At 43.1% G+C, this 21,641-nt stretch overlaps 1 protein-coding gene across 4 annotated transcripts in view; it reads left to right on the top strand.

Annotated features, from left to right (window-relative positions):
• Positions 1–20,015, top strand: part of WDR4 (WD repeat domain 4) — a 63,161-nt gene extending 43,146 nt beyond the window's left edge. The window contains exons 1-12 of one of the 4 annotated variants that reach the window (XR_008318930.1): positions 2,784–3,062; positions 5,146–5,208; positions 7,116–7,262; positions 8,143–8,299; positions 11,185–11,297; positions 12,014–12,074; positions 12,697–12,795; positions 13,702–13,766; positions 15,087–15,270; positions 16,026–16,095; positions 18,148–18,301; positions 19,732–19,866. Coding sequence is in view for 3 of the 4 variants with exons in the window: in XM_053306495.1 (XP_053162470.1) it covers positions 2,917–3,062; positions 5,146–5,208; positions 7,116–7,262; positions 8,143–8,299; positions 11,185–11,297; positions 12,014–12,074; positions 12,697–12,795; positions 13,702–13,766; positions 15,087–15,270; positions 16,026–16,095; positions 19,732–19,910 (1,284 nt within the window). In the remaining variant the exon portion in view is untranslated. Of the gene's footprint in view, positions 1–2,783; positions 3,063–3,238; positions 3,410–5,145; positions 5,209–7,115; positions 7,263–8,142; positions 8,300–11,184; positions 11,298–12,013; positions 12,075–12,696; positions 12,796–13,701; positions 13,767–15,086; positions 15,271–16,025; positions 16,096–18,147; positions 18,302–19,731 lie in introns of those variants that run through there. The other 3 variants (XM_053306495.1, XM_053306496.1, XM_053306497.1) reach the window with 3 other exon arrangements.
• The last annotated feature ends 1,626 nt before the right edge of the window (positions 20,016–21,641 follow it).

Raw genomic sequence — 21,641 nt, 5'->3', positions numbered from 1 at the left:
AACCTTGCTATGCCCCTGGTGTGTGTGTGTGTGTGTTTGTGTGTCTTTTGCTTTCTTTATACAAATGTGGATGCATAAAAGCAAACTCTGGTGTGTGTGTGAGTGCATATGCATATATATGTGTGTATATTTATTTATTTAGCACATTTAATACTACTCCATACAGAAGTCCCTGGGCAGTTAGCAATGTGTGTAGGTATATAAAAAAATGGATGGGATCATTGGAGGAAAAGTAGCTACAGTTGAATCAATTCATATAAGAGACTGTAGTATGCAGATCAGAGAGCAAGCGTGCGCACACACACACACTACACTCAAGTAATCTTTCTGCTTTTCTCTAAGAAAGAAATAACGAATTGTTCTTGGGGGCAGGGGGAGACCACAAATTCTCACAAAAATGAGCAATTGCCTGAAACAATGGCTTGGCAAACATTCATTTATGAGAACTACAGCAATAAAAAAACACAATCATTTAAATTAATGAATGGTTTACTAGTCTTCTCCTTTATCCTCACATATAATGTATAAGCTGAGAGTCCTTAAATACATTATTTCATTTTCTGTTAAAATATCCTTTACCAAATTATCAGTGCCCACTGATTTCTTGCCTGTTAAGAGGAAACAATTGCACGTGTGTCTACAGTTTGTTCCCCAATGCAATTTGAAGTTGGTGGGGAATACCACCACTTTGTTTTAATGCTTTGAGAGCATTAAAATGTTCAAAATAAGGAAGTGTGATGCAATAAAACTGTCAGAATAAGTACGCTGTACAATTTGAACTCAGGAACTGGATTAGGGAACTTGGTTACCACTCCTAGACAACTTTGTGCATACAGGTATGCACCTGCACACATTTACTCCTATTTCACCGCTCGACTCAGGATCAACATAGTAGAGGCAATGCACTTTTAACAGTCCAATCCCGAACATGTTTACTTAGAGCGCAAGCGACACATTGCAGCACACAAGTGCATGTTAACGAAGCTCAATCTTCCCCCGCTGCCGGTGGCTTTTCCACTCAGAATTTACCCCCTCCCCACTGCTCTCCTCCCTGCAAGGTTAGGAACATAGGAAACTGAGTCAGACCATTGGTCTATCTAGCTCAGTATTGTCTTCACAGACTGGCAGCGGCTTCTCCAGGGTTGCAGGCAGGAATCTTTCTCAGCCTATCTTAAAAGAGTGTGTGGTAGCCAAAAGAGTGTGGCAGGAAGTAAGCAAGCTGTTAGAGTGGCCTGATTTGGAAAAAACAGACTTGGGAAGAACTAACCTCGGGTTTGAGCAATAGAACCTCCTTTCGAGGTCCCAGAAAGAAACCTTCAAGGAAACGGGATGGGACGGGTGCCCTCATACTAGGGAATTGGAACGCTCCCCTTCTCGTAATCAGGTTAGTAAACCTGTATGTCATTTTTGCAATGCTCCTGCATAGGAATAGGGAGGGAAGACGCGACCAAGAGGTTCATGCAGATGAGACAGTAAATCTCTTCTGGAAAAGTTTGTATGGTTATGTGCAAAAAGACAAGTGTATCTCTTCTAAACAGCAATGGGACAAATTGTGGAAATGGACGTCGGACATAAACACCCCCCCCCATTACCTGATGTGCCTTGAAATCCCCCACCCCCGAGTTACAGTACTACCTGCATATACTTCATAACCTTGTGGGTTTCCAAATCCTTGTGTGTAAATCTTTGTAGATCTATCATGTACAAACAACCATTTTGTATATAATTGTGCTTTGGCAACGTACTGTATGCTTTGGTAGTTTGTTGGTTCAATAAAAAAATCTTGTCCTATTAAAAAAAACCAAAACATATCTTGTCCTATCTTGGAGAAGCCAGGGAAGGAACTTGGAACCTTCTGCTCTTCCCAGAGCTGCTTCATCCCCTGAGGGGAATATCTTGCAGTGCTCACACATCAAGTCTCCCATTCATATGCAACCAGGGCAGACCCTGCTTAGCTATGGGACAAGTCATGCTTTGCCCTGGAGCAACTGAAAGCACAAGAGCAGTCTAGCTGCTGTTCCTGGGCCAGGGGAACAAGAACCACGGACCAGGCAGGGTTTGTTGTTATTGTTGTTTTAATGTGTTATAGGCCACCTGGAAAAGCATGTGATCAAAAGCCGGGGTATAAGGATCGGTGTGAAACCTAGAGAATGATGTTTCTGGTTGGGAAGGTGTGATTTGTGTTCGTTCCTTCCTACTTCACCTCTTCGTCTCCCCTCTTCGACTTTTCTGTTTGTTTGGACCCGTGTTGATGAAAGTGCTAATGTGTGCACCGATTCCTCTCCTACGAATTTCTACACGTGTTCGTATTACCGGTGCTCCGCCGTCAGTTCACTCGCTGGGTAAAATATGGATAAATTCAACGCTAGAGCTTTCTTGTTCATATTAAAAGGATCAGCTGCATATGAAAATTAGGCAACCTTGACTAGCCAGCTGTTGTTGAACTACAATTCCCATAATCCTCGACATAATTTATTGCGGCTGGAGAGCCGAAGTTGCCATGCCTACCGCCTTACAAACATTTTGTCATGTTAATTGTCAATGCAAAGGAGGCCGCTCCGATCTGCGTGCATAGAGACAGAAAAAAAGACGAGAACGATACCCACTATCCCTTTGCATCTCTGTGATGAAAACCTTATATCCTCTGCATCGGGAATTAGAGTGGAAACCCATTTTAATTGTGGACGGGAAGAGGATCAATGTGAACTGCGTAGTGGGTTCTTCTACCTTTTTCTTTTCTCTGTGACGGATAATATGTCATAGTGAATGGATTGTTTCCATTTAATGGTGGAAGTTAATGTTTGCGATGCTTTCCTTATCTCGATGGAGAGCTTGTCCTGAAATATTCAGTCCTTGTTTGATGACGTTTTCAGTAAGCGACGACTGTCTTGTGTACACGTGGGTCCGCTGTCAGGTATGGAGGCAGCTGAAGCTACTACCCATTGGAGTCCCGCCCCGGGGCTGGTGATCCGTGGGTCTCGGATGCTGGTCACCGGCGGGACTAAACTATTGGCTGCCCATTATAAGGAAAATGAAAGAGCATGTGAAAATGAAATGTCCAGGTGAGTGAAAATGAAAGGGGGTTGAGGAGCTCCGTTTTAGAAAGCGGGCGTGTGTCTGACAACAGTAGTCGAGGGGAGCGTAGAACACTCTCCCCTCTAACACGGATTCGCTTCCCACATGTTGTTCACTACAACTCCTCCCAGCATCCCCAGCTGCAGTAACCTTTTGTTGGGGGTTCTGGGAGTTGTAGTCAACAACAAATGGGAATCCCTGTTAGAGGGAACACTGGTGCAGAAGCAGCCTGCAGAGAGCAAACATCTTTTTTTTGGCGTCATTCTCCGACCATTACCAGTAGGTTGTTGCATATCTGGCCAGGTCTAATCTTCTGGGCTAAGACAGCAGCTGGGTAAGAAGGGTTGCAAATTATGATGGAGAACAGAGTGTCGAGGCCCATCCTTTAATTCTAATGGGTCATTCCATAGTATTGCTTTAATTATTCTTTTAGTCCACACAGTCAGGACCAAGAGTGGATCTTCTTGCCTTTTGGAGGGCATGTTTATGAGTAGTGCAGATTCTAATCCCTGTTAATGATTATGCAGTAGTTGTTGCTGATTGGTTAACCTGGAATAAAGGTGCCTGAATATGTTGAAACAAGTGGGCTTTCATATACAGGGGAGCTTAATTCATTCAGGACTGTGTGTGTGGCAGAGGGAGGAATGACATTTATATATGCCTGGATGGAGGGCAATGAAGTATCGATTAGGGGTGTGTGTGTGGACTATGGCTTGTGAGCTGGTCCGAATTCTGCAAACCGGTTTGCTCCAGTTCAGTGGCTCGAGGGCAGGGCCTGAGGGGCAACAAGTGGCACTTTAAAAAGGAAATTAGCACATCTTTAACAGCATTACTGCTGCTCTAAGCAGCTTCCTCCTGTGACGGCGCTGGCACTCATAAGAACAGCCCTGCTGGATTATGCCCAAGGCCTATCTAGTCCATCATCCTGTTTCGCACAGTGACCCACCAGTTGCTTCTGGAGAGCCCACAGGGAAGAGGTATGTGCATGCCCTCTCTCCTGCTGTTGCTTCCTTGCAACTGGTATTGAGAGGCATTGTACCTCGGAGGCTGGAGGTGGCCCACAGCCACCAGAGTAGTAGCCAATAATAGACCATTAATTTGCCTACATCCCATGGCAAAGAATTCCATAGATTACTTCCTCTTGTCTCCTAAATTTCCCAGCCTTCAATTTCATGGGCTGACCCCCTGGTTCTAATGTTGTGAGAGAAGGAGAAAAATTTCTCTCTGTCCACCCTCTCCACTCCATGCATACTTTTATACACCTTGGTCATGTCTCCCCTTAGTTGCTTCTTTTCCAAGGTAAAGAGCCCCAGATGCTGTAGCCTAGCCTCATAAGGAAGGTGCTCCAGGCCCCTGAGTCATCTTGGTTGCCCTCTTCTGCACCTTTTCCAGTTCTACAATTTCCTTCTTAAGATATGGTGACCAAAGCTGTACGCAATACTCCAGATGTGGCCGCACCATAGATTTGTATAAGGGCATTATAATATTAGCATTTTTATTTTCAATCCCTTATGATTCCTAGCATGGAATTAGCCTTTTTCACAGCTGCCACACACTGTCGACGCTTACAGTGAGCTGTCTCTCTCCTGGTCATTTACCAACAGTTTAGATCCCATCAGCGTATTTGTGAAGTTGGGGTTTTTTTGCCCCAATATGCATCACTTTACACTTGCTTTCATTGAACTGCATTTGACATTTTATCACCCACTCCCCCAGTTTGGAGATCTTTTTGCAGCTCCTCACAATATGTTGTGAATTTCACTACCTTTCACACATGCGGAGGCCAGGTTTTTTTGCCCCAATACGCATCACTTTACACTTGCTTTCATTGAACTGCATTTGACATTTTATCACCCACTCCCCCAGTTTGGAGATCTTTTTGCAGCTCCTCACAATATGTTGTGAATTTCACTACCTTTCGCACATGCGGAGGCCAGGTGAGTGCCGTTCTTCCGTCTTCTCATTCCATTTGCTTTGTAAACTCTTTTGTGAACTTCTTTGTTGAATAGTGGTGTATAATATCCTTAATAATAAAGATCTTGATCTGATGTATATTTTCTTAATTTTCAGCAAAGATGATCTTTTCATATATGACTGCACCACAGTGAGCAAGAATCCACAAGAAAATGAAGGGTGAGAGTGTTTACATTCTTCCTTATACAGAATAAGATAACCACTGCAGTTATTTTATTGAGACACTGAATAATACATTTACCTCTCTTAGAAAGTGCTTGGGTGCAGGTGGAAGAAACTCTACCACTGTTCTAAGTTGTGTCTCTTCCGCTGTTCCCTCTGAGGCATGCTCACATGTGCACGCTCACAAGCTTTTGGTTCAGTTCATTTTAGATCCCACTCAGATTGAATCAGGAAGGCCCCGTTCTGAATGTAGGTGTGCATACACTACCTTGATACTCCCACCCAGAACAAAACTAATTCCACACAGAGATGAAAAAAATTAGAGGGACCACTTCTAGTGGGATGTCAGATTGAATATAGAGGAGAATCTAGGAATAGAGATTACTTTTATCAACAGATTTGTTCTTTTAATTGTGTTTTCCTCTTGTATTCATTCATTTATTTTTACATTTATATCCCACTCTTCCTCCAAGGAGTCCAGTGTGATATATACCTCTTTTCTCCACAACAATACTGTGAGGTAGGTTAGGCTGAGAGATAAGTGACTGGCCTAGAGTCACCCAGCTAGTATCATGGCTGAATGGAGATTTCAGTTCAAGTCTCCCCAGTACTAACTAACCACAACACCATGCTGGCTCTTCACACTATTTACTCCACACTAGTGAAAGGAAGAGTAAAATCCTCCAAAGTAGAGAATATAGTTCCACAAACATAAAGCCTGGCTTATGGCACACATTTTGCACTAAAAGTTCCTTGTTGATTTCTTCTTGGCTTTTGTATTCCCTGTTTTTAATGGACTGGTAAAATTTGCATAAGTATTTATATTAAACATTAGTTAGTAAATTGTAAGGAACAGCTTGCTGCTTAATAGTCAATCTGTATGTACTGACAACCTAATAATAGGATTTGCTAATTTTGGGCACCTGAGCAGACATACTGTAGTTGCTTTCAGTGGGATCCCTAATGTATGCAATTATTATGGACCTGCTTAGGAAATCTGGCCTCTTTGACCTGCTGTGCAAAGGGCTGATATATCTTAATGGCTGACCCTGACACTGTGTGTGCCACCTGACACTTTCTGCTTACTCATTAGAGCTTCCTCCCAGCAAATGTGCATCGGATTGCAGTCTGTGGGTACATTCTTATGTGATTTACTGGGGAGAAAGCACCATTGAAGGTAGACAGACTAGAAGGAAGCCCCGTTGAACACATTGGGACTTACTTCTGAGTAAACATGCATAGGATTTCACTGTAAGCTATGAACTAGGAAACTATTAGTTTACATCTATCATGAACACATTAGATGGCTTTATCCTTCTCCCCCAGTCTGCAGTATAGAGATAATAATTCTGACCTACTTTTCAGGTTTGTTGTAAGTTCTGATAAGTGTATGTGAAGCACTCTGGATGCTCTAAAGCACTATCTGCTAACAGTGAACAGGATCTGGAATAAGTTGGTTATGGACAGATTCAATTGAAATTAATGGGTCTTGAGTTAGTCATGACTAATGCATCTTACTAATTCCAATGATGCTTAATCATGACAAACTGAATCTGGGCTTTCCCTATGACTATATAATGCTAATTATCACTATTAAAAATCATATTCTGTCTCTTTCCCCTGGCCCATGACGTTTCATAAACTGTTCTTGAAACTCAGAAGCAGGGTTGTGTGTGTATGTGTTTTGCTTGACATGGTAGGGAACTGCATTTGGGGAAAAACAAGACTGACAGTGCCTTTGGGCCCATGAAGCTAGTTTCAAGGTTCTTTGGATCCTGCTGATAAACCATTGGTCTACTATGCTATGTTGATAAAACATGTTAAATAGCAATGTCTGCTTTTGGCACTTTGAAGTAATTATACTTAAATTTTTTATATCTTTTGTTTTCTTTTTTCTTTTATAGAGAGGATGGAAAGTCAGCAGGTAAAGCAAATCATGAGATCCTGGCCTATGCATTTTCTTCATCGGGAACCTACTTTGCTCTAACCAGTGACAGCAAACTTCTGATTCTTTTTCGTACTAAGCCTTCTTGGGAATGCCTGAGTGTAAGGTATGGAGAGAAATGTGCCTTGGGAGAAACTTTGTACATGAAAGAAGAATGTGTCTTTTCCCATCTTCCCAAAACATTTGGAGAGCCTGTTTTTTCCCCCTTCACCTGGTTTTGATTGAACACAAGTACCTGCTTGATAAGGCAGTATCTCGAAGGTGATCCTGCAAATGAGATCTATCTTCTTACTTCCTTTCTCTCCATCTTGTGTTGAGCTATCTAGCAAGAGTGAAGGACTCTTGATATGGAAATTGTAACGCAGTATTCAAAGAGGAATACTACACAGGGGTGTAGCAAGGTTGAAGAAGGGGCTGTGTTCAGTAAATGAACACGCCCCACCCCCATCATATTGGCACTGTGAAAATTCTTTACATTTTATTTTTGAGTAAACACATTTACTCAAACAGTAAAAACATTTTATTTTGAGTAAATACAAAGCCTTTGCCTTTACCTGTTGCCTCCCTCCTCTAGACTTGGTTCAGGCTGAGGTTAGACTACTTCTTCTTTCTTCTTCTTCTTCTTCTTTCTTCTTTTTGTCTATCACTGCACATCTTCACAATTACTGTGTGGGGGTTGACCCTGGCCATAGCCAACCCCAGCACAACATCCTTCTAGTAACTGTTGCTGGTGTCTACCTTGTTTTTCTTTTTAGATTGTGAGCCCTTTGGTAACAGGGAACCATTTTATTTTATTATTATGCATTATCTATGTAAGCAGCTCTGCCCATTTTTATTTTTTTTTTGGTCAAAAAATATATCAATAGTAGATAGTAGTAGTTCTTGAACTGAAATTTGATGATCGGTTAGATCTTGAAGTGCAAATATGATTCCACTCTTCCAGAGAGGAAGTAGTGGACCCTAACTGTGTCAGTTCTTCTTTTCAGGTCTGTCATTAGAAGGTGCACTTCCCTGATTATAACAGCAGCAGAAGATAAGATTCTGGTTGCTGACAAATCTGGAGATGTATATTCTTACTCAATAACAGAACCAGATAAAGCAGGAACACTTGAGCTTGGGCACTTGTCTCTTCTTCTGGATGTGGTATGTGTGCACAACTTCTGTCTCAACAACTCCTGTATTTAAATAGAACAGGTTTTTCAAGCATTTCACTGATAATCCCCAGCCAGAAATAAGAGACTGAAGAGAACCTAGATTCTTGTCCTCTGAGGTTTAGATACTGACTGCCTTTTGTTTCTCATTATTGGATCCAGAGCTCCAAAGAAGAGAAGAAGCAGAATCACCTATGGCTCTCTGCTTCTGTGTAATATATGAACAGGCTTGGAGATCCTTTGTTCCTTTATAGTTCTTACATTAACACTCTGATCCTAAACATATGCAAAAGTAAACCTAACTGAAATAACCAAGTTACGCCCATGTCATGCATTTAGAATTTGGAAATGAATTAGTTTGGGTAAATAAAACCCCCCTTTAAAGTGCACTTTGTTATTGCCGAAACTATCTTTTAGGCTTGTTTTCGGAGTAGACGGGGAGCCGGGTCTCACGATCAGTGAGACCCAGTTTGGGAAGCTAAGCGAGGAAAGCGGGCTAAGTCCTCTCTCCCCACAGACGAGCAGGGCGGGAGCTGCCCACACTGCCCAATCTGGCCACCCACACGATTAACGGCTCCATGACGAAGCCGGTAGGGTGAATGCGCAGGGCATACTGGAGAGACTCCCGGAGCCAGGAGGCAGCTTTTTGCCTCTCCTCCAGGGGTCTACTCATGGATAGGCACGGAGCTGCGCCGCGGCTACTCACAATTGGGAAGCCCAGATTAGTGGAGTGCTAGCTCCGCTAACCCGGGCTTAGGGGAGGGCTACAAGAGTGGGTGACCCGCTTTGACTCAACCGGGCTCGGCTGCGAGCCCGGTGAGTCTCACGATTGGTGGAAAGCGGGCTAAGCACTCTTAGCCCGCTTTCCACTGATCGTCAGAATAGCTCCAGGGTGTTCTTGTTACTGCACCCCACCATTATAAGGTTGGAGCAATATACAAGGATGAGTTCACATATGCAAGGCAACCATCTTCTTTTCTCCATGCAATTGCTTCTGACTGCACCTGGGTGTGGGAACATATGGTGAAATCATGGTGTGAACTGGACTCTACATGGATACAGCCAGCACTAGCCAGCATCCATTTCCATGGCTGTGATTTTGGAAATGGCTGCCAGCTACTATTGGCTGTATCAGTCTACAGCCTGACTTGCACTGATCCCATGAGACTCCTTACTCAGAGACGGCTGGGAGGGATTGTGTGGAGAAAAAGTGCCCAGCTTTGCATGTGTATGTCCGTCCCAAGAAGACATCAGCTGAGGACATTTCTCAGAAATCAGTGAGCTATTAGTCTATCCTTGTTAAAAGAGTATCTGCAGCAGACATGGTAGCATTTTACTTGAATGAGTCCTGTTACCATCACTATGCCTGAATTCAAAATAGGCATGCTGACTATGATAACTGAAGTCTCTCTCTCTTTAAAATACAGCTCAGTCTTAAACATCTCTCTTGGAGTAAGCCCTGCTGAGTTCAGTGAGGCTTGTTTCCAGCTTAGAAAACATACTGAAGGGCCATTCACACTCCTGGGTGGGCCAGGGAGTGGGCAGGCAAGGGGAAGGCTCCACTAAACTTACATTCCATTACCCCAGATGATCCATGTTTTATTGCTGGGAGCACAAACAATGTCCCTAGACAATCCTGTGCTCCACTAGACAGCGTGGAGCTCCGACAGCAGGAACAACATGTCCTTGCCTCTAGGTATCATAAGAACAGCCCTGCTGGATAAGGCCCATGGCCCATCTAGTCCAGCATCCTGTTTCCCATAGTGGCACACTAGTTGCCACTGGGAGCCTACAAGCAGGAGTTGAGGGCATGCCCTCTCTCTTGCTGTTACTCCCCTGCAACTGGTAATCAGAGGCGTCCTGCCTCTAAGGCTGGAGGTGGCCTATAGCCCTCTGACTAGTAGCCGCTGATAGACCTCTCCTCCATGAAGTTATCCAAACCCCTCTTAAAGCCATCCAGGTTGTTGGCTGTCATCACATCTTGTGGCAGAGAATTCCACAAGTTGATTATGCGTTGTGTAAAAAAAGCACTTCCTTTTGTTGGTCTAAAATAGGGGAATTCCCCCCAGGAGATGGGTGCTCTAGGCGGCTATCTCTCTGTCTCCATGGGCGAAACAAAGTCCAAGGAGACAAAGATCCCAGAGCCTGGGCTAAGTGCATTGGTGCTGTTAACCCAGGCTAAAAGCAATCCCAGCAGTTCTCATGTGTAGCCTAACCCCAGCCTTCCCTAGGCTGTGTGTGAGAACAGCCTCCTACAGTGGCCTATAAATCTGTTTTAAATATGAGGTTTCAGTGGCTTCCTTTGGAAACAAACTTATCAACATTGTTATTGATACAATAACATGACTACCACTTTATAATATGCCTCCTTATTGTAGTTTGCATTGCAAATCCAACTGATATTTAAATATTTGTGGCCAGGTTTGTCAATAGCCACACATGCAGGCACTTGTGATGAGTCACCTCCCAGGCAACCAGTTAGAGAAACTTGTAAATGGAAAGGAAGTTGGTGCTCTATTTTAGTGGCTATCAGTGACAAATTAAGAAGAGAGCCCAAGATGCTCATAGCATCTGCTCCTGAAGGAACTGCTAGTGGCTTCCGACAACTCTGTTCTATCTCCTGTCACTTTTTGTTGGTGTGTTAGTGTTTTTAAAATTGTAAATCCTCTTGAATGCCAAGTCTGGAAGGTGGTGTATAAATGCTATAAGTAATAATGTCAAAGACAAACAGCCTAGTAAACTTTGTGGACTGTTGACTTTTGTAGACTTGCAAGTAAAATCTCAAAGCAAAGGGAAATCTCTGTAACTGGTATGTTTGCCTATATGTATGTCTCAGAATTATGGGATATTTCATGGTGACTTGTTTTGAATTGCTAGGCACTGAGTCCTGATGACCAGTATATCCTAACTGCTGACCGGGATGAGAAGATACGGATTAGTTTGACTAGAGCACCACATAACATTGTGTCTTTCTGCCTGGGACACAGAGAGTAAGTGTTGCTGTAGAGAGACTCCGGTTTGGTTGAAAGGGAAGAGCATTGTGTTGCAAGGAGTAGGGGAGGAGAGAGAGAAGGCATGTTTAAGTTCAGTTTCATAAAACTTCCTAACTAGAAAGTAATGTCAGAAGCTGTCTAAGGTGGTTATAGATTCCTCCTTCTTACATCAGTAAGATTTGACTGACTTTGTACTGATCAGAACCTATATAGGGTTTTAATTGTAAACCGCCCTGAGCCATTTTGGAAGGACAGTATAAAAATCGAATAAATAAATAAATAAATCCATTGTTGCCTTGATCAGCTCTGAGCATCAGCTAAATTTGAGACATTTGTAAAATTTACATTTTTCTTTCCTATAATCTAATACTTCTTTATAGAACAGGTTTTGATCCCACTGATCTATGTTGTATTTAATTCCTTTTATTTGTTTATAATAAAATGCAATATTTAAAACAATAAATATGGTTATTGATTACTGTACATAGAGAAGAATGCATGTGGAATACAAATTGTTTGTGCCCATGAGCAACTCAGAGCAGAACTCCTATTAACACAGTAACTATGTTTATGTGTAGCTTTTCTTGACATCCAATATAAGATACTGATTCAGCCCCATGCAAAGCCTGCTATGTTGCTATGGTGATGCTCACACTTTACTATATTTGTTTGCCTTTAAACACTATAAATGTTGAACGTTTATTTTCCTTTAGGTTTGTAAGCAGAATATTTGTAATACCAAACAATCCAGATCTTCTTTTATCAGCTTCTGGGGTATGTATCTATAAAGCTTGAACTTTAGTAAACTGCTCTTGATTCTTTTTTGACTCCTGAAGGAAGAAATATATTGCAGTTGTTCATGCTTCTTCCCTCACTATTTTTTCTAGAATGCTTGAAATGGTTCTTAGACAGAAATACTATTTATTTATTCATCCATCCATCCATTCATTCATCCAACCTATTTTTATACTGCCCAAAATCTCTGGGCAGTATGCAACAAAAAATAACAGAATACTTAAAACAAATAAATGACAACAAAAATTAAAGCATTGGTTGAAAGAAATGATAGCAAAAAGTTAAAACATTACAATTTAAAATTTTATTTAGGGAGTGTGTGGGCGGGAATAAAAGTCTTCTCTTTTTCGTTGGCTTTCAAGCGACAGGTTTGAAAGCCATTTATTTGAAAGCTATTATTCTTCAGAATTACTATCAACTATATTTATCAAAATTGTTAGCAACTATATAAGGTAACCACACAATAAATGCTCTTAAAATACACTTTTTGTTTGCTTTTACAGTTGTAAATTTTATGAGAGAGATTTGACAAGATCATGGTTGTCTTCTCCATGGCAATTTAATTACCCCCCCCCTTTTTTTTCCCTTTTAACTTCCTCAGGACTGTACATTGAGGCTCTGGGAATACAAAAGTGGGAAAGAAGTACACTGTTGTCATCTGGATAGTTTGAACCCATGTGAGGCCACCAAAACTGGGAAGGTAATGTGATTATATGAACACATGTTTTGTTTGTTCCTCTTCAGTCTGCATCTTCCAGCTCAAATTTGCTTTTGTACTGGTGGTTATTCGCATTTAACTCATCAGCCATTGTGAGATGAGGATAAGTTAAACTATTAAAAATCTAATTCTGAAATTGTGAGGAGGCTTTCTGTCATTCTGTAAAATTCTGTTGAAAAATAAGGCAAAATTGCCTTGCACCCAAACTGGAAGAGAAGGTTGTTTTGACTTGCTATTGGCCTAGAGTAAAGTAACTTCAAACGTTTGTTCTGAGTTCCAACAAACCTCCCTATTTTTCAAAATAAGGGTGGGGTTTTTTGGTCAGTCTGCAGTATTTTTATTTGAATTGCTTTTGAATTGATCACTATGAGGTAGTTCTGAAAGTGCTATGATTTGGTGATATTAATTCAGATTTTTCACATTTGTGTGCAACATATACATATTCATCCAGACCAAAACAATATCTTCCAGCAGTTTAATGTCTGTGTTAAACTTATTATTTAACAGGGAGGGAGGAGATGGGACCTTGCAGGACTCTACACTACACATAATCAACAACCAGGGGTCGAGCAGTACTCTCTCAGTATTGCATTATTTTAAAGTATACTCATGGGCATTTGCAACTTTAAACATTCTCTCTTCCCTTTAAACTTCTTGCTTTTGATTCAAGGCCAGATTGTTGAAAGACTATTATAATGACACTTTTGGAGGAACAGACTTGTTCCTGAAGGAGGAAATTTGCTCCAATTAGGTTTTGAGCCCTTCTGCTTCAGAACAAGACTCTGGATTCCACATACCAGATTTCTCTTTGCTTTTTCTTTCTCCTCCCCACTCTGTTCCATCCCTTGTACTTGAACATTCTAATCACATCTCATTTTCCCTCCTCAGAAATATGCAGTCTCAAGAACAGTCTATTGTTGTGAAGGCAATTACATTGCCATTTTATATGATTGGTAAGAGAATCATTTCCCATCCTTTAAAAATAATAATAATCTGAAATTACTATGGAAGCGACAGACTCCATAATGTATATAATTTCATTACTGGTTATGTTGGATTTCTGCCAGCTTAAAGTTATTGTGAAAACTCTGCTGTCATGACCTTATAGAATCTGGATTTCTCTTTGTGCGTGGTAGTTATATTTTGCATGAGTACTATGAAGCCCCTTGAAATTAATACAGGATAATAAAGGCTTACAGTAGATTTTGGTTAATGTTAGCATTGTTATGTCACCTCTGCTGACAGTGTTGTCCATAGCAGATATAGAGGTCATTCACCCAATCAAAAACTGTGTTCTACTCGGGTTTGGGAGCAGTGTGTATTCCCAATTATTGGTTGTGAGGAAGCAAGGTAGGAGGAAAACCTGGGTAGAAGTGATTGTGTGGAAGCAAGGTAGGAGGAAAAGCTACCCAGGTTTTCCAAACAACCAACAATTGGGAGAACACATCTCCCAAACCTAGGTAGAACAGTTTTTAATCAGGGATGAGCCTGGACCGGTCCGGAGGCCATTCTGAAGGCCTCCGGACCGGTCCGGACATGAGGGCGGTCTGGTGGTCGGGCACTGGGGTGGGGGGCTCTTTAAGGGCGGGGGGGTGTACTTACCCCTCCCGCCATGTTGCCCCTGCCAGAGCGTTAGTTTTTAAAAGCTTTTGGGGTGGCAGGATACCTCCCTGCCACCCCTTCCCCCAGTCGTCGGCAAAAGGCTTCAAAAAGCCTTTTGTGCGTGCGCACGTCACGTCTCTGTGTCACGTGCGCGCACAACGTGTGCACATGCAAAAGGCTTTTTGAAGCCTTTTGTCGACGACTGGGGGAAGGAACGGCAGGGAGGTATCCTGCCGCAAAAGCTTTTCAAAACTAATGCTCTGGCAGGGGCAACATGGCGGGAGGGGTAAGTACACCCTCCCCGTCCTTAAAGAGCCCCCCACCCCAGTGCCGGGGTTCCGTCCACATCCCTATTTTTGATTGGGTGAATGATCTCATAAAGTTGTTTCTTGGAGCATTGGCAGTATCTTCTGTATATCTTTGAGAGATGCTCTGCCATAGCTTGGACATTTTGTTTGCCATGGAGAAGTCAAGGGGAACACTGTTGCATCACCATGGCATTAGTCTGGCTGTCAGCCTCTGGGCATTTAATCTGTATGTGAAATATATAAGAAATGTGGTTTTGGAAACAAAATTCCTAAGAGTTTCACTTGATATGCAGTGGTGTTCACTTAGGACTTAATTTTGGTATAGGTAACTTCCCCTAAATAATGGCTCTTGCTTTTGAAAAGTGTTCCAACAGTGTCCATCTTCCAGCTTGACCCTGCTGCACAGAAACTCATTTACAAACAACATATCTCCTTGAGCCACAAAGGCTGGGGCATTGCATTTGAGGAAACAGGTGGGCTGTGGATTTTGCAGGAAGACAAGCAAACACCGCTTTTATTCTACCAACCTATGGATGGGCAATGGCAGGTGAGGAGCACTTTCAGGTTAGTTGTGTGTGTGTGTGTGTGTGTGTGTGTGTGTGTGTGTGTGTGCGTGTCCCCTGCTGTGGTATCAGGCAGAGGATTTTAGGATGTAAATAGACTTCTGCTATTGGGGATGGACATTGAACTGCATAGTGTGTTAATGTATCATTTCTTCATCTATGAAGATTGCAAGTTGAAGCTGCAATGAGTCCTTGTAACTGTTTTTTGCTAGTCCTGAATCCACTCCTAAGAGTGTGTAAGTCACTATTCTTCTCTTACACCAAGTTATCACGTCTCGGTTTACCTATGGGCAAGCTGCAACTGGTCATAATTTGGTATTTTACATAGGGCACATTAACTCAGACCTGATTGTGTGGTCTCCTTTTTCCTCCCTCAATATTTATATAAATTGTAGTATTACAACAGAACCTGACATAAACCTGTTTTTAATAAACACTTATTCTTGGGAAAGGCAAGTTGAGGACACTTTGAAAATAATTTATCTTTTTCTTGTCAAGTGAGCTCTGGCTGGATGATGTTGGAAACACTAACATAGAATTAACTTGGCCCCTTCTCCATCTGAAAGTGCTAGTGAAGCATCTGTTTCTCCCTCTTGTTTCTTCTTCTTGATGACAAGATAGAAAGCTTCAAATAGATCAATCATAAGCAATTTTTCAGGCTCCTTCCAGTACAAGGCTGCTTATCTGAAAAGCCTTCTGCTTTACAAGGAGTTTTCAAGAGATGTCATTTTTATTTCAGCTTGCTACTGAAGACAAAGGATTGATGAAGATGTCAAAGTATCTGCATGACAACTGGGCAGTGTTTGAAGGTAAGGAATTTGAGCTCAAAAGTAGAAAACAGTGAGGCGATGCTCACGATCGCCAAAAAGCGGGCTAAGGGAGCCTAACCCGCTTTCTGGCGACCGTGAGAACCACCGGGCTCGCAGGCACACTTGCACAGAGCATGCTGGAACTTCCAGGGGCCACGCGGCCCCCGATCCCCACAGCCACTGCTGGCTCCATGACTGAGTCAGCAGTCATGTGGGCGGCTGATCTGTCCACCCGGGGAGAGCTCAATGATCGTCTGCAGGGAGAGTGGGCTTAGCCCGCTCTCCCCGCAAATCCTCTGGAGTGGGTCTCACCGATTGTGAGACCCGCCTCAGTGTATCAGTGTATCAGTAAACTAAAAGACTAGGATTTGCAGAGAGAGCATCTCGCAGCTTCCATAAATAGGACTTTCAGATTTCTGCTTGAGTTTTTGCCTTCTCAGAACGCCTGGGGGCCTGGTTATGAGAAATAGGAGTTTGTTTTTACTCATCCTCTTTGTCTGGGTGAGGCTGAGCAGCCTTGATTAATTGGGTGAGGAACAGAAGAGGATAAGAGAGAATAGGAGTGGACTGGATTTTAGCTGGAAATTTGAAGCTTTTATGTAATTAGTTTGAAAACTGTGATCTAGGGAACCCATGGTGTTCCTCAGAAGCTCTTCAGCAGTTTTGCAATAAGAAGAGCAGTAATGGTGAATGAGCTTTCTTGAAAGACAGCTTGTATACTGCTACTGGCTCTGCAATTTGCAGACGCATGAGCATGTTAGGTATACTCTCTCAACAGGCCTGGCCATTGCCCCCAAGGACTGAGTATGCACTAATGTTCCAGAATCTTCTGAATCATGCTGGGATGCTGAATCATCTGGGATGCAGACATATATGAGTTCCTTAGAAGATGAGTTAGTGCAGAAGAAGTCCTGTGATGACAGGACATTTGAAACTAAAATACTGCCTTTTCAGAATTGGGTTTTTTAAAATTAGCCACCCTGAACCTTTGGGATAAAAATCCAAGTAGCCATGCTGTCCACAAAACAGCTGAATAATGGAAGAACACAATGGAATAGCTTTCCTGGGCAGCAAATTATAATGTGTTGCTGTGATCCTAAGTGTATCAGCAGCTGAGAAAAGGCGCTCTTAAGATTACAGTGATTACAGCAGCTAATTAACGTGAGGGAGCTTGGTTGATGAGTCCTGTTCCAGATGCCTAATTAGTGTCTTTACCCCAATAGAAAAGGTAGTTATCCCCATCTTATTGTCAGAATTATAATGGCTCTTCTGTCTCTCCCCCAGCTTTAATTGCCATTCATCAGAGCTTCCCAACACCTTTAAAAAAATTGTGATCTGTTGAGGTGCGGCGGGGGGGGATGAATATTTAAACTTCTTTTGAGGAAATTGTAACTGAAAATAAAATTCAGCATAGCCTTAATGTTTTCCAGTGAAGTGGAAAGGCTAATGGATATGTAGATTTGGTGATTTTATTCTCTACTGAGGCAGATCAGTTTCTCTTTTCTAATCGTAGCAGAGTTGACTCCTGTGGGAGTGGCTGAGCAAAGTACCAATTAAGGACATTTTAAAAGCAAAATTAATCTTGCCAGTTAAGTTTGGATCTTGTGATGCCTAGGATACCTCCCAGGTATCTATCTTCATGGTTCAGGGGCATTGCTGGAAAGACAGATGCATTGTTTGTGATAAAGTTCCAGTACAAAAACAAACACCTTCGTGAACACATTGCCCAGTCTAAAAGTGATAATGAAGGGAGTAGCGATTACAGATGATTGTAGAATAACTTTGTGCATCGTCCTCTTCTGAACATTCACATTGGCCTCAACTTCCGTGACTGAACAAAAAGCCCCAGTAATCTTTGAGTATCAGACAGTCACTCTTCTTTAGGACCATGAGATAGATGTCAAGATGACAGACAGCCTTTCAAGCGGATTCTTACAATTCACCTGTAACCGCTGCCACTCTCTTATGCCAGCCTGTCTTCCTTGTGGATTCTGTGCTCTTTTGTAAATCTGTTTCACTCTAGCCATCTATTGTTCTTCCTTCTTCCCTCAGACTATTGCAGGCTCTTTATCCAGTCCAGTAGGCAGTAACTGGGAGAATCAGCCACAGCAGCATTACAGTGGGGATGGGGCTATAATTGTAAAGCACTGGTAGATGATCTGTTTTTCATGCAGAAGGTCCCAGGTTCAATCCCTGGCTTCTTCAGGTAAGGTTGGGAGAAATGCTTGCCTGCAACTTTGGAGAACTGCTGCCAATCTGTACAGCCAGTACTGAGCTAGATGGACCAAAGGTCTGACTTGGTATAAGGCAATGACCTATGTTCCTGATGTTATTTTAGAGCCTAAAGAAAGTGCAGGGCAGAGTGGAGGAGGTGGGTAGGTGCTGTCACGAGGAAGCAAATGTTTACCTGCATTCCCTGTCTTTTATGAAAGATGTAATATGCGTAGTTGTTGCATCATGCTCTGCTTGTGAGCTTCTCAAGGTATCTGTCTGGCCACACTGATGGCAGAATGCTGAACTCTTGGCCTGACCGAATCAAGCAATTTTAGATTCTTATTTTAGGTTCTTGGTTGCCTGGACCTAAAGCACTCAATAAGGCTGTTCTCCTGATCAGTCAGTCCTGGAAGTGCTTCAGTGCCAGACCTGGCTGTGAAGCCCAGCTGTCAAACAAGGTTAAGGGAGCGAGCACTCCCTTAACCCTGTTTAACTAACCATCTTAAAGACACTGAGGTGAGTCTCACGATCAGTGAGACTCGCCATGAGGGGCTTAGCCTGCTCTCCCAGCAGACAATCTCCAGACAGCCCTGGGTGGCTGGGTCGGCCGCCCACACAACTGCCAGCCTTGTCACAGAGCCGGCAGGGGCTGTGGGGATCGGGGGCCGCACGGCCCCTGGAACTTCCAGGATTCCCCATGTGAGCACATGGGGCATCCTGGAGAGACCCGCAAGCCTGGGAGGCTGCTTGAAGCCTCCCGGTTGGGGGTCTCCTCATGTGTTACCATGGCAATACACGATCAAAACACCGAGGTTAATGGAGCACTCACTCTGTTAACCTTGGCTAAGGGGAGGGGGAATTAGCAGTTTGCTGCTGGGAGCCACGCACCTCCTGTAGTAGCACACCGCCAAAAAGCGGGCTAGGCTCCCTTAGCCCGCGTTTTGGCGATTGTGAGAATCGCCTCACTGAGGGTGCTGAGACACTGAGGGGCACCCACCTGTCACTGGGGGATACCCACAATGCACCGTGCACCAGTGAGGTGCATTGTGAGGTTTCTGGGGACCAGGAAGATGTGTCCTGACCCCCACAACTCCGCGCTGCCTGGCATGATCCTCATGCCCAACAACTGGGGCCCAGTCATCTGTGCAAGAGGTAAGCTTCTGTAGCCTTCTACCTGCCCAAGTCCCTGATCGTGAGAAAAGGCCCAATATCTTTTTAGTACTTCCATTGGCTTTTTAAACAATAGATGGTAATAATACAGATCTCTAAGGCTTTTATTTCCTAGTTAGTATGTGGTGGTGGGGGGGGGAACCCTGACCCACTTAGAAAATAAAGTTATTTGTATTGACCTGTCTGAGACTGCAGAACAACTCTGTTACCTAGAACCCCAGCCTCCATCTTGTCCTGTTTTCTTTTACACAGGCTCTGTTGGCAAAGAAAGCTGCTACCGGAATCTCTATAAGGCTTCTTTTGATAACATGGCTGTTTACCTACAAAAGAAAGAAGAGAGATTACAGCAGCAGAAGAATAAGAGGAAGGAGCCAGAGCATGAATCAAATGGGCAAACAAAGAAAATCAAAACAGGAGCTCCATCCCTATGACACTCAATGCAAAATTTAGTTGTGATTTGCAATGCATTGTAAGAATTCCATCTGAGCACTGAATCTCTTCATGAGGCATAACAAAAAACAAGCTGGTTTGATGCCTATTGCACATTTAGCCTGTCATCCAAGAAGCTGTAAATATAACGGCCCCCTTAACATAACACTCTACATCTTGTCAAAGATAATTAAATAGTTGTTTGTAACTATAAGCCTTGAGTGGCAGCTTAGATGTCATCAGATGTTTGGCAAAGAAAGGACCACACCGAGAAATGTCCTCATCCAAATCCAACAGATATTTTCTCTATTCCTTTCATTCCTTCATACTTCGTCACAGGGGCGGCATTCACAACACAACCTGCAGACAGGGAGGCAATCAAATGCTTATTCCCACATCTGAGTTGATACAGCTATTAAAAATCACAGCTTTTCCCCCCACATCACACCCTCATAGATCTCTCGTGGGTGTCCAACAATTCCCCTCCCCCCGCTGACAAAGTTTATGTAAACCAAGCTTCTCTCTTCATGAAAAATTGCTTATCCGAGTGGCCAAGGCTCACTTGTTTCCTTTCAGCTGCTCTCCTTTACAATACACACCACCACAACAGTGAGTCCAAACTTCTGTTCTTGTGTCTGTCTCCCTCTCCTCTTGTGAGAAGACTGCACAATGCTGCCGTCTGAGATAAAATCTGAGGAGCACAGGAAAATTATCCCTCGAAGCTTTGCTCTGCAAACAGCCAGCCATTTGAGGGTCACAGATGAATTCTCCCCTGACCTTTGCTCTTTATACAGCCAGCTGGCTTGAGTTAATTTACTTGCTCAAAATTTCCCAGTCGTATGGAGCTGGCGTTTCTCTTGGGATCTTATCTCCAAGTTCGGGTAGATAGACAAAATAAGCAAAAATAGAGGGAGCCAGGCTAAAAGGTGCTTGCTGCTAGACAAAGAGAGAATAAAATGTGCAGAAGTAAAACAAAACAAAAAATTAAAATAAACTAAAATAAGCCCCCCCCCCCCAAAAAATTGGCTGCAGAGCACCACACACAGGATGTTTGCCATCTTGGCTCCACTTTCTAATCTGTGCCTTAAAGTCATAGTTAGGAACCTTGGATCAAGTCTGGCCACCTAAATGGTGCAGTTGACTCCGCAGCGGCCAACTCCTGTCCCTCCTTTCTTCCCTTTCAAGACAGGGGGTGGAGAGCAGTGTGGAATGAGAAGGCTGAGGCTGTGGTGTCAATGATGGGGGCTTGGCTCATTGCCTTCATTGTCGTCTTCAAAAAGGTCCTTTTGGCAAGCCTAGTGATTAGCCAAGTGTGTGTGTGGTCAGTCTTAGCATATCTTCTGGCTGATTCTACCTGGTGTTTTCTCAGAGCCTGCCATCCATCCATGTGGTCATGTATTGAACTATAAACAAAGCAGAAAGGTGGGTGGCTTGGAAAAAATTGCTCTGCAATTGGATTCCACACAGACACCCGCCCACGGGAGCTTCTAAGGAGGCAGAAAAGTTGCATTTTCAGATTCGCTATTTTTTTAATTTTTTTTTTACATTTTATTATTTTTACATTTTATATCCCGCTCTTCTTCCAAGGATCCCAGAGTACTACATACTTAGGTTTCTCCTCACAACAACCACCCTGTGAACTAGGTTAGGCTGAGAGAGAGTGCCTGGCCAAGAGTCACCCAGCTAGTTCCATGGCTGAATGGGGATTTGAACTTGGGTCTCCCCGGTCCAAG

The sequence above is a fragment of the Hemicordylus capensis genome, chromosome 3, assembly GCF_027244095.1.
Source record: "Hemicordylus capensis ecotype Gifberg chromosome 3, rHemCap1.1.pri, whole genome shotgun sequence".
Taxonomy (NCBI): domain Eukaryota; kingdom Metazoa; phylum Chordata; class Lepidosauria; order Squamata; family Cordylidae; genus Hemicordylus; species Hemicordylus capensis.
The sequence above is the reverse complement of the archived record's forward strand: the minus strand, read 5'-3'. Positions and strand labels throughout refer to the sequence as shown.